This window comes from Triturus cristatus, chromosome 9 (assembly GCF_964204655.1).
Source record: "Triturus cristatus chromosome 9, aTriCri1.1, whole genome shotgun sequence".
NCBI classification, from domain to species: domain Eukaryota; kingdom Metazoa; phylum Chordata; class Amphibia; order Caudata; family Salamandridae; genus Triturus; species Triturus cristatus.
The window spans coordinates 1,220,493,656-1,220,507,319 of record NC_140592.1 but is presented as its reverse complement, the minus strand read 5'-3'; the positions used below and the strand labels follow the sequence as shown (position 1 = coordinate 1,220,507,319).

Here is a 13,664-nt window from a genome sequence, read left to right as displayed (position 1 = left end):
TACAGATTTGCGTGACCTCATTGACTGTATTTGGGTTGACCAGCATCCTTTGCGACATAAAGGAGATGTTGAGTACACTAGAGAAATGGAGATAATAGACATGTTAAACGCGTTTCACCACATAGTGCTACAATACGACAGTTGCCATTTGACTTCATTTGTAACACCTGTGGGTGCACTTAGGTACAGGAAATTGCCATTGAGTTTAGCATCTGCTTTGGAAGTATTTCAGTGGGTCATGCAAAAGGTGTTGCCTGGTATAGTCCGTGTAACGGTTTTCCAGGACGACATTTTGGTTTGTGGTAAATATAAATACATATGCATTTTGATACAAGTGTAGATGAGGTTGAAAGATTTGGGATTAACCACGGATGGGGAAAAGGCAGGGTTGCCTTTTCTGAGGTGGAATATTTAAGACATTGTCAATCCTGATGTAGACTTTTGGAGGCCATTGAGAAGGCTCCAAGGCCAGCCTGAATGTTTGCTTTTAAAGTGGAATCCTATGTGCATCATACAGAATGTTTTTCTCCACATCTGAGCTAACACTGTTTATGAGCCATTGAGAAGGCTCCAAAGCCAGCTTGTATGGTAGATTAAGAATGGTAGATGAGTCTCTTTTTTTAAAAGATGTGTTTATGAGATAAGGGATTTCCAAGGAGTTTGTTTCCGACAAAGATCCTCAATTTGTTTCCCCGAAGATGACCATGTTCTTGATGAAATATGGCAAAGCACACCAAAGGGAAGGTTTGTACCACCCCAGGGAGAATGGTCTGATAGAGAGATTTAACCAGGTGTTAGGTGAGCGTTTTCAAATGACCATGAAGAGTAGAAGGGATTGGAAGGAAGGACTAAGGAAGATACAGAGAGAATGAGACACTGACCTATAACAGAATGCGGCGTGGTCTTGTATCTTCAGTCAGGATTTGTGTTGAAAACCCAAAACTGTGGTTTGCCCTGGGCAGATGAGTAACCATGAGGGAGAGGAATATGACTGGGCAGCAGTGATCCAAATACTTCAACAGACTATACAAATGATTGTTGGATCAGGTCAGGGTGGAAGGCAAGAGCTCGCCCGAATTGTTTGAATGACTATATTCCATAATGTCTATTCACTTGACAGTTCTTCCGGTTGGTATTAGTTCTAAGTATTCTACATTATTTATTATTCTGTGCCTATGTTCTTTCTCTGGGTATATTAGCACGTTCCATGATATTTCCCTCATGTCATTGTTTTTATTGTTGCTTTTAAAGTAGAATCATATGTGCATCATACAGAATTATTTTCTCCACCTCTGATCCAACATTCTGTACGAGAGTCTTATCAGCTACACCTCATCGAGCCGTCAAAAAAATGTGCTCATTTCTTCTATCTGTGTGTGGATGGATTTATTGCGAAGTGCATTCTGTTCAAATACGTATCTTTTGCATTTTTGTGTGGCAGGCATTTTGTTAACGGTTTACGGTTTTGGTCAGAACTGCAAATGCCTTGCTCACCACTGCGCTAACCTATGACCTTTTTCATAAGCAAGTAATGATTATACGTTAATCGGTGTGGCATGGTAAGCATGTTATGCCTTCTTACACCATATAGTACAGTTTTTGCGTGCATTGTTCCCCAGTACATATATTTTGTGTTCTAATGGAAATTGACTTAATATTTGAAAGGAAAGTCATTTGAGGACGGAACCTGCAAAAAATACATCCTCTTTGATCAATTGCATTCTTTACATTTTGGCAGTACCCTTTCTCTTTGTCAATCATTTCATAGGTCTATTAATCCATGCTCTAACTCTGTGGTGATGGTCCTTAGCAATGCTGCTACCTTGGGATATTTCACTATATCGTTCCTTTAAAGTTGGTCCTAATTTATAACTCGATCAGCTTGGGAGTTATAAATGTTCGATCAGACTGCATCTGTGCCTCCCAAATTGCCTGTGCATTCAGCATTTTATTTAAATTATGGCATCACTTTACAAAAATTCTCCATCCAGTTTTATGGAAAGGACTTGTGAATTTAATTGCTATTTTCCTTTTCCAGGTTTAGGCAGCTTTTGAAAATGTGGCACTAAAATGGCCCTTGTCATGTTTTAAGCATTAGTGAATATCTCATCAGTTGAGTTCATAGACCCAAATGAATGCAACCTTTATAAGAATAAATCGATCAATCGAAAACCAAAGCCACCAAATATGGCATCGAGACAGATCACGATTGTTAGAACAGATAGGTTTTTCGCCATTTTACAGAGTTAAATGTGTTTGAATAATCTCAACTAGCACAAAAATATTTCAGTTACCGACTTCTGACAGGAAAGCAATTTGAACTAAACATATGGATGCCAAACCTGTCAATGAAGGAGCATTAAGGTTTGCAGTTAACATAGGCCATGTTTGGCACAATTGAGTGCGCATTGGCAAACCAGACACACATCAAACAGACCAGACACGACGACAAATAACCGAAGACTTAGAAACGTGAGTGGTGACACCAGAAGCTTTTCAGGAAGTGGACAAGGGCACTCAATGCCCGGGGACACAGATACACAATTTGGCAAATAAATCAACTTGTGCAATTGTTTTTAATACTCATATTTGCTAGACCCGCAGTGCCCCCTATCTGCACCTAGACCATCTGCCTTTTCACCCCCATTTTCTTGCTAACCACTTGCTTCATTTCCAAAAGATTCAACATTTATGGTTTGGCTTAACTATAACAGTTGGGGCGTAGAGGCAAAATAGCACACCAGTAAAGTGATCAAAAACCCCTCTTATGAGGAATAATTACAAACCAGACGAAGGGAAAACAAATTACCACCGCTTGTAACTAAAGTTCAAATACTGCCAGACAGTCGCGTCTCAATTGCAGTCTAGCAAACAAAATGATACCCCCTACGTACGCATGCACACTTCATGTGTTAGGTTATGAGAGACTGACTCATACATTAAGAAAGGTGCTGAAGACTTTCTTCTTTTGTGTAGGTAGAGTTGTGTTCTTCAACCCCAAGGGTTGGTCTATTCTTACCAACAAGGCACCAGATTCAGTATATATTTGTGATTAATAGTCAAAGTCAAGTGAACCACATTATTTAATCTGTTACTTCATACAGAGCAGGGACCCACATTAGGTTAGAACTTTGGTTTTGAGCAGGTGATTTCGGGAAAACGACACTAAGTTTTCCCGAAATCACCAGCCTGTATCCTATTTTCTGTTTTCCCTGTTAATTGTTGCTAGAACATTAGTTTTGACCACTGACTGCTGAGATTTGTGAGTAGCCTGCGTTTCACAAGTTGGAGTACTGGCGGGAGAAACTGAGCTTTTCATCCTCCAAGTTTCATCTGCTATGCATATCGGCCCTGATCAAATGTGCGACAAAAAAAGAGTGCAGGCTCCCTTTATAGCGCATTCATTGACTTCACCACAACCTTCGACAAAGTGGATAGAGGCTTGATATTGGTCAAACTGTCAGCCTGGCGCAATCCACCACGCCTTCTGTCAGCAATCATGAGCCTTTACTCGAACACATGGGTCAAAGTAAGACTGTCTTGCAAGTGGTCTACGTCACCAAAGATTTACACAAATAGAGGAATTTAAACAAGGTTGCATTTTGGCCCCTCCTCTCTTTAACTTATGCTTGGCTTATTTGAATGATCACATAAGTGCTGCCAAATGTTTTCCACCAAAAATCCTAAGTGGAAGTTTTACTTGTACTGCAATACGCTGGTGACACTACATTACTTGTTCAAACAGCAATAGGGTTCCAAAGATCCTTGACCAGCCTGGCTGATTATTGTAAAACCAACACGCTCAGCATTAATACAACCAAACTCAAAATTCTAGTCTTGGGAAAAAGAAACATCAACAAGCATTGGCATAGCCAATAGGTCTCGCCTTTGGGACCTTGTAAGTGTTTAGTTAGTCCTATTGGCTTTACCAATGTATTTAAGCTATGTTGTAGAGCAGTGCGGCTGCTGTGCAGTATGTTGAGAAGTTATAGTAAAAAAGTGTTATAAGAATCTTTTGTACCTTATATATAACCAATAAAACATTATGCACACTGAACGGCCCTATTAAACAAGATTTTTTGGGAGGTGTGGGAACAAACAAAAAAAAAAAACATTCTAAATCTGGTATGTCAACAACTGATCCTTTATGCTTTGCCCTATTTCCAGATTGAAATCTCGGAACAGGCGGCAGTTACCATACCTGGTAACTACCTTACCCTTGGGCAATATTATTTACTAGGTGTGGTAAATATTCCACCCTACTCTGCACAACTTGTGATCGGCACCTTACAGGACAAAAAAAACCTGCTGTAGCATATTTTTATATTTGTCTCTTGATAACATTTAACAACAATTATAAATTGAATCTTTTTAGATACAACTTAGCAGGTTGTAGAGACAATAGGAACTGCCAAGGTTTGTCTGATTCTTAATTTGATTGTGCTGAAGTCATTTATCCATTCCTTAAATACTTTTGTGTACTCTGCTACCCCCACTGCACACTTTGACTCACAGGGTCATTCTAGGCAGCACTTGCATTATACAAAAGGAATGGTTGCCTCAACAAAGGTCAATTAGGAGCTGCACTTTGAACTCGTATTCTATGTTTGAAAGAGGCACAGAACTAAATGTCAGAACAATTGCACGAATGTGAGCACATTAAATGTAAAAGACAATAGACTACATCATGTCACTTCAAACACGATCAAATAGAAGAAGAAAAAGAAAGCCTATGACATTAAAAACTCTCGCCACTTTGCTTGGATCTCGTAGAACTTCGTGATTAATTATTATTTACACGAATGGCCTTTTAAAAGCTGGCAGACCAATAACAAAACTTGAAAACAGAATGTTTATAGGAGTTCTGTCTGGCCTGTGATAAAACATTTACAATATAGAATATATTTTTTTTAGCCTAACACGAGAACGAGCGTGTGAAAACGGCAACCTCACACAAAAGAGAGTAAAATCGGGAAAGTTTGTCTGCAGATGCTTTGAAGGAGGCAGTCCGTTCCCTGCGAGGCTCGTGTCCTGTACATGTAGCACAGCCCCAAAGACAATACTGTACTAAGCTGGAGGAGGGGCACCCCGTGCTGTGTCAAGGAGAAGCGTTTCGATGCCCGCCAAAAGGATAACCTAGTGAAATCCTGCTGTCTTTCTGTAGCCCCCTGGGTGAGAAGGAGGCGGGGCGCGGGAATTTTCTTGTGCTTTGGGAAATGCTGTTTTCATTGCTCAAGGCCTCGGGACATGAGATTGATCGACTGTTGCCCATTTGCAAAAGACAGACATACATTATATTCACTAAATGTCTGTTTATTGCTTTAGCCCCATCACTTTCTGACTGACTTTCCTTTCTGTGTGCCGGATTTATCAACATACATCCGTGCCTGTCCCGTGCTAATAAAAGGTGAGACTCTTTTAGTCGAAGCCAATGACTTTAATAACATCGCACCTCCCTCTCCGTTCAGTATATGAATCAGAATGATGCGATTTTAGAGTGTGCGCTTGATCGCAGCGTCTGCCTGTCTTCCCAGGTAAGCTTGCGCCTCCGTCGCATGCTGAAAGCTGTTGTGCCTACCCTGTGTCTTAGGTTGTGCGCGTGATCACAGCGTCTGCCTGTGCTAGCCCTGGTTGTCTGGGGGTATGATATCCATGGTTTCCTGAACCTACTGCCTTCACCTCACGGCTGCCACAGACTTGGCACTGAGCTCCCCAGTGCTAGCAGTCCCTGCCAACGTGCTGGAGACCAGAGGGGCATCGCCCTCTGCGAGGAGGAAGCGTTGCGATGGCAAACCATCGAGCGCAGCCGTGAGGAACCAATAAGCACACACCTAATAACTAAACAAGGGGCACCCGTGAGGAAAGATTAAGGAAACGGGTAATGAAGTTAAGTAAACAAAACACGATTGCCTCCCTCCAATGCAGAGCAACAAAAAAAAACTCTTGCTCCAGAAAGCAAAACGCTGTGGAATTGACCAAAGAGGTGGGACATGCACCCGCCTTTGGTCAATTGCGTTCTTTCATTTTTTGAAAGCCACACGCAAAGGCCAATAGAATGTGTGGAACTTAAAAGTTTGGAGAAAGTCTGGAGTGATTCCAAGAGGCCTCTCCATAGAGCGGCGCATGTGCGTTGCGCTAGGCTTGATCTAAAAACGGGGCTTCGTTTGTAAATGGGCAGAAAATCATAACTGTCCTATATCAAATATCTGGGAGTATGGCTGAATGACTGGGGCCTTCCAACTGGTCAAATTGAGGCTCTGGCAACAGTAGCGTACGCTCTTACTTTTACCTTTCAGCGCCTGCTTAAGAACCTTTCAGGCCCTGATCTGTCTTCAACTCGTAAAATCATTAATTGCAAACTGATACCTACTCTTAAATACTGTTTCTTTGTTTACAAAAATCGCACAACTAGCCGGTTGGACCAGGGGCGGTGCCAATATTACAGACTCCTATTTAAGCTACTGGCTTGCACGGTGCAGGCACAGATCCGCCTAGAGTTTAATCTGTCCCGCGAAAAATATGTGCTCAATGCGAGTTTTCTATCTCATTGTGCTAAGTTATCCGCAGTCGAGCCGGGTCCGTAAAGCACCTTTTGTGAGAGACTGTCCAAGATAAATCAGAAATGCATTTTTTTTTTTGGATCATGCAGCAATCGATCAACTCGCACCTAAAGAGCTTATACAACCTGCTTTCCCAGCAAAAAAAACTATCAAAAATATTGCTGACAGAAGCCAGGCTACTGTCAACCCAAGATGATTTATAAACCATTTGCACAAAAATGGATACACATTTACATCTGACTTATACCAACAAATAACTTTCCTCATGTATCTATCTCATCCAAATTGAATATTAAGTAACGACTGCTGCGCTTGCGGCTTGGCTGAATTTCTCTTAAAGTCTATAAGTATGGATGTTTAACAGGCAACCAGGATATCTTATACAGGTCCTGTTGTACCACAAAGGAAACTCCTTTACACATCCTCTGCTTATGCTCTTTTTTAGGTCTCGCCTAGCGATGCAGCGCATGCGCTGCTTCTCTTGCGAGATCTATTGTCTGTTTTCTTTCGGAAGTGAGGTTGGTGACCGCCCTGTCTCCCATAGGCCCCGCCCACCTGGACAATCTGACGTCAGCTGCTTCCATTTACCAGCTTGTGAAGGGACAGCATTCTATTTTCACACATTCCCTAGGCTCTCGTTTAATCACATTAAGCACGTGGACCGAACTAACAAACCCATGCTACGGTAACAGGACAGAAATGACTGTCAGTCACAGCGCACGTTACCTTGTTCATCCCACTGCCCATGTTGCCTGCCGCGAGAGGAGGAGGCGGTGTTGCAGAACAGCAAACCACTGTCACTGTCTGTGATAAGGTGCTGTGTGCAGACACAGCAATTAAGTGTGAGCTGTCGCCTCCACGCGTGTCCGCAGGGCCTCCACCCATGATACCAATAGGGTTTTCCGTATGAGTAGTTTGAGACAAAAACAGAGCTGCACCAACTATGACATGCAGCTAAACTAGTTGAGGGCTGCCCAGAACCGCCTTCTCGACCTCATCAACTTCCCCTTGCCTCCTATCTCACGAAGTGGTAAAGCCGGGTCCTTACCACATCTTTAATGGGTCTTGTAGTTCGCCCACCTTCAGAAATCAGTAGGGAGGCAAGTTGCACTACAGTCCCCGGCATGCACCGGAGCAGCGCATGTCTCACCAAAATAAACCGGTGCTCAGGGAAGTAGCGCCTTCCCCTCCCACAGCACATTCCTGGCACAGTTAGTAATAAGGGACAGCTCGTGCTCTTCCGCTTCTAAGACAGGACACGCAGATGGCACTCTGCTGCCCCTTCGCCTCGTGGGAGGGAAAGCTGAGCTTAGGCAAGAGGCGCACTGCACTGGACACCAGCAAAGAGTATTTTATAAACATTTTTCTTGGAGAGTGTTTTTCTGGGCCTGTGATCAGACTGCCGGGTAAGGGTTTTTCACCCCGTTTGGCTGAACTCCTTGGTTAGTTTATGGTCAGGTTTGTTGTCTTTGCAGTCAAGGCACAACACTTTACCAAAGACTTATTTAAATTAATAAAACCCGTTGCCAGTTCTGTTTTATCATCTTGACGGATTCGGGGCAGTGTGCCCTTCCCAGTTTGTTGACCTTGAAGTCACTTGTGCGTTTACGCAGGCCGTTATCAAGCCAAAGCAGTCTGCGCATTCTTTAAAACAGCTGATCACAGTTGTCGAGTGTCTGCAGACTCCCCAAGTCTCACTGCCTTGCCATTTCACCCTCTCTCACGCATGCACACTCATACACACGCATTCCTCCCTTCTTTTGCTTCCTCTATCCTCCTTTCTCATCTCCTGTTATTTCGATTTCCCTTTCTCTCCTATCTCATCGTTCTTTCATCTCCTCTCTCCCTCTCCTTTCTCGTAGATCTTTCCTTCCTTCTATACCTCACTTGCTCATAGACGCGTACGTTTCTTTCTCCTCCCTTTTTCATTGCCTTATTTCTCGTATTTCTTTATTTAGCGCTCCCTCTTCCTATCGTTTCGCCAACTTGGTTTCACTTTCTTTCTCTCCCTTCCCTTGCATTCCTGTTTTGTTTTCACTTTTGGTCTTTCTTCTCTTCCAGCCTGTCTCACACAACACCCATGTGAACACAGGTCGATCACGCAAATGCTTTCACGTGGTCTCTCTCTCTCTCTCTCTCTCTCTCTCTTTACGCATCTTGCTGAGTAGCGAGACCCAATGCTTTCTTGTATGTTGTGCACAAATCGTGCAGACACACAAACATACCTACATACAAGCACACGCAACGAAAACTTTGGTTAAAAAAAAAAAAGTATACAATCTGGATAAAACGTCGTTTTTTAATCAAAGTTTTATTTAGTTATTTTATCCAACTACCTGACATGAATGAATACATACATTTATGGTATAAAACATCCGAAAATCTTGAGCACAATAATAAATACCTTGCTGTATTTTTTTATTTTATTTAATTTATATAATATATTTTAATACAATAAAGGCATTTATTCAACTACCCGGTATGCTTGTGTTCATTTGCCTCTTTTGCCAACCAAGCCCAGTATATATATATATAAATAAACAACCATAAGGTTCTATATAAACGTATATTAATTTTGTAATATTACATGTTCACCCCAGTTTCTGGGCAGAAAGAAGACTAGCACCTAGACTTGAACTGTATGCGCTTCTCAGCTGCTGCTTGTAGAGTAGACATGAATTTAAGAATACTCTCCGCCACGTACCGGTGTGAGTAGGTGAAGAGATGTGCTGGGCCATGTGCTGCGAGCCCTGCCCACTTCACATGCACTGAAGTTATCCCCATTAAAGGTATCAATTCACCCAAGTGCCAGGAGTAGTATGGGGATAAAGCACGTGCAGGGGGTAGCTAAAGGCATGTCTGGGGTAGCAGTGGCTACCCCCCGATACCCGACCAAGCCTTGCACTCAGGCGCTAGCACCAGGGAAGACGCCTGTGTGAGGGTCACTTTCCACACTGTGAGCGGCTCCTCCTTCCATCCTTTGAAAATTACCAATGGTTCCCTGGAAACATTTGTTGTAACCGACTTGTAATGCACACGAGCTGCACTATCTGTCACTAGAGCATAACGCGCACCTTCAGTCACGACCTCATAAGCAGTGAACGGTGAAATCCCACCCGATACGCAGGGTATTAGCAGCGCTCTATCATTTCATGGGCGGAAAGAATCTGAAAACCGAGCCCTCAGGTAGGAGGGGACTTCCAGTTGGGCGTGGGCAAGGAAACATGTCATTATTGTGACACGGTCGGTCCTGCCTCAGGCTGTAACAGTAATTTGCAATGCAATAGGTCTCGCACTTGCGAGAGTTTGAGCTATTGGCATTGTAAATGACAATACCTTTTATTTATGCGTTTGAAAACCTGCAAGCTGTGCGTAAACAAGCACTTTGTACTTATAATCCTTGCTTATGAGAAGGAAGGCTGGCAGTCTCTCTTACTGCCAGCCTTGCTTCTCTTAAGCAAGGACTATACGTACAAAGTGCGTGTTTATGCACCGCTTGCAGGTTTTCAAAACAAATGATTAAAAGGCATTGTCATTTACAATGTCAATAGCTCCAACTCTCGCAAATGCGAGACTTATTGCATTGCAAATGCTTGTTGTCTTCTCTCAGATGGTACTGGCTCCCACCCGTTTTCAGACACTTGATCATAAGGGCCTATAAATTTGCAGTCAAAGAATGCTTGAAAGGGGAATCCAGTCCATTAACAGCAAGATTTGTAAAGTCCATGACGGCTGCATCAACGCTGCTGAATAAAACAAATTGTGGAGTTAGCAAGGCGCTCCTTCTGCACTTTCTTCTCTTGTTCGTGAGTTGTTACTTTTATAGACTATACGGAACAATCTCGATTGACTCTCTAGACATCTTGTTTGCTTTATTTTTCTCTTAGAAGCGTAGGCCCACTGTTTGATTATGATGAGAATTGCACTGAACTATACTTGCACTTTAGATCTCACGAGGAATCCTCCCTTGTAGAATCAGCCGTTGGGCCAGATCGCTGCATGTAGAATTTGATATGAACTGCAGTAAACCAATCGGGCATTGCACGAAAGCCATGCTGACCACCTTGGCATCATGGAGCTAGCAGGGGGCTCTTTCAGTACTCTCTTCTCTCTGTTGTATGGGTAGTGCCCCAACGGTACATATTGATTCATTTAGCTTTATTCCATCTATGGCAGGTGAGTTCTTTGTGTGCACTGTACTGGGATTTGTACTCTACTGCACTAGCACTTTGGACTACAGTAGGGATTGCCTCTTAGTAGCTTACTTGCGCAGCAGCTTTGGGGTTGACCGTTTCACGCGGAATCCAATGTGAACTGGTGCAAACTATTTTGGCACTTTAGATCCATTTTGGCACTCTTTATGCAGATAAATTGCATAGTACCTTTTCATAAGCAGGCCTTATACTATCACTCTGGGGCGCAGGGCATACATCGGTAAGCCCTTGCACTTTACCTGTTTGAGATGGGAGTGGCTGGCTTTTAATTTTTATAGTATTTATCGATTAGGCCTTGAACTTAAAAGGCGTTTACTACTCAGCTTCTTGTACTATGGCCTATCGTCTGTCATTGTGTTCATCATATATGTTTATATATAGATTGCACTTGTTGATAAATGAAGACTTGTATATTAGTTTTAGGTTTTATTTCCATTTCCATTAACTGCAGTAGCCAACACTTTATAAAAAAGCATTGTTCTATACCAAATGTAAATTGTAATGGAGCATGTGCAGCAGCCATGAGTTGACGGTGAAGAAGCAATTGTTTTTGTTAAACTTATTTTGCTTATGTTGTACATATGCTAAATAAAGGATTGCTGTTGAATGTCTTGACCCAAAAGGGCCTCTGAAATAGATAACTCGAGATACAATGCCAACACCTGTGGGAGAATCCCTTTCCACCCAGTTACCATTTAGCACCTATTAACTATCACGTTCAATATCTTTCTTGTGCTAAGCCTTCCTCCCTCTCTCTACCCTCTGTTTCTTCCATGAAGAAGGAAGAGGACAAAAAAGTTGCTACTGTGCAGTAAAATTCTTCTGGCGGATGGGCATATAATGGAAGAGAGAGTAAGGATCGAGTCCTGACAGTTGCCCCATAGTACTTACAATGAAGGCTCCACAAAATGGCCCCGCGAGCCCTCCGGCTCACATTGGGAGCTATGACTGTAGAAGGCCCTCGTAGAAATATCTTCTTTATTGTTTCAGACTGTTGCACGCTCCAACATAAGTGATATACATTTTTTGTAGTGCTCTTCGCCTGCATCCTCTAAACTGTTAAGGATTGTAGGCCAGGCAGTCTGCAGCAGAGGGACTCTGCAAATGCATGAATCTCTTCTCCCTTGCAGACATCAGTTCCTGCATTGGCAGCTCATAAGTAGGATTTGCAGGTGAAATCATACTTCGTGCACATTAATGAAGCAGGATTTTTGCAAAATCCACCAAATATACATTATACGCTGCGACTGGATATTGTAACCTTCGCAATGCAACTGAAAGTAGGATGGCCAAGCAGTCACGGTGCTTCCTCTTTCCCTCTTATCCTTCTCGGTCGCACCTCCAATGCCGCCGTATTTATTTATGAGAAGAGTAGGAGCAGATCAGCACGCTGCAGTAAGCTGTACCTACTAGACTAACATCTGGCTGATAGTTTGCCAGTAGAGTAGGCGTGAGATAAGCCTAGCATCACTACATTTGGTATCTCGCCACCTCCAGTGTCAAGCGAACCTAGCAGTCTGCCTCTGCAGAACGTTTTGTTTGAATTCTCTTTGACATGTTTTAAGGGAAAACTATGGAACAATCATGCTCCGATTAACACTGCCAAACCTGTTGTTATAGTTGTATCTTGATTTTATTTTGAGTCCAATAAATGTGATTTTAAAAAAATGGAAAATATCTGCAATGTATTTTACACAGTATATGATTAAACGTTGTACATGGAAATTGCTTATTTTTTGAAAAAGTATGGCCTAATAACTCCGGGTTAACTGTTTTCTTTGCTAGGTAAGTTCACTCCATCGCTCTATGAGACAGGTGGATGTGACATGTCCCTGGTGAACTTTGAACCGGCTACACGAAGAGCGTCAAATATCCTATGGTGTGTGTTATGTGAATAGTCCAAACTTATTTTTTAATCCTTTCGAGTCATTATTGAAATGGACTAATTACTACTGGCTGTGATGTGATTTGTTCATCTGAATGTACTCCCACAGAAGAGTTTACCAATTGTTTTCCATTTATTTTAAGTCCGTTTGAAATCAACAGATGGAAATTTTACATATCTTCCTTTGGCACCGATTATAATCATTTGATGCATTGTATGTTTTTAGCTGTTAATTGCCTACTCCTTGCACGCAGAGCTTTACTTATTTAACTGCTTACTATAGATCAAGGCAGGGCCCTCTGAATAGTACAATCCAGTTGCGTTTCCATCATGCGCAACAAATATGCAAGTCGTAGTTTCAAAAATCATTATATGCAAATACAGATCATCCTCTTTATTAGGACTAGTCTGAAAATGTTTCTGTGTTTTACTGTTTAGTGGGGACACATAATAAAGGTCTATTCTAAAATTGAAAAACAAATCTCATATAATGCAGATAGCCTGATAGGCAGCATGTCTGTATTCATAAACATTCACTGCAGGTTTGCTTTGATGTCTGCCCCCTTTTCCGGTTGGTGTGCCTCTCGAGCCCGATTGTCATAAACTATAGGCATAATTGTAACTATTGTGTATATATTGTTTTACTGTTCCAAGATGGCTATAACTTTTAGAATCAACAATGCAGCATCTTGATTTATTTACTGTATAAATTGTTCATGCTGGAGATTGCATGCATAGCACATCTGAACTAGATCTTTTAACTTTGTCAATGCTTGTTGCTGACTGATGGTAAAGCTTCCAACATTGACATTATTACTCATGCCAAACGTTCATACTCTGTCCACTACTCCATTTTGCACTCCCTGCACCTGGGCTTCCCTTTGTAATAATGTACATGATGGGCTTCTGTTGTCCCTTATTCTTCCTTATCCACTTTCATTTTCTGTACATCACAAATGTCTACATCCAAACTTATATGAAATTATAATTTATTATCCACAATCC

The 13,664-nt window shown here is 42.1% G+C and overlaps 1 protein-coding gene across 3 annotated transcripts in view; it reads left to right on the top strand.

The window, feature by feature from the left end:
* PCNX1 (pecanex 1) overlaps nucleotides 1–13,664 on the top strand; it is a 617,237-nt gene that overhangs the window by 303,147 nt on the left and 300,426 nt on the right. For all 3 annotated transcript variants that reach the window (XM_085627291.1, XM_085627290.1, XM_085627289.1), the window contains exon 9: nucleotides 12,560–12,653. In XM_085627291.1, the coding sequence (XP_085483417.1) occupies nucleotides 12,560–12,653 (94 nt within the window). The remainder of the gene's footprint in view (nucleotides 1–12,559; nucleotides 12,654–13,664) is intronic.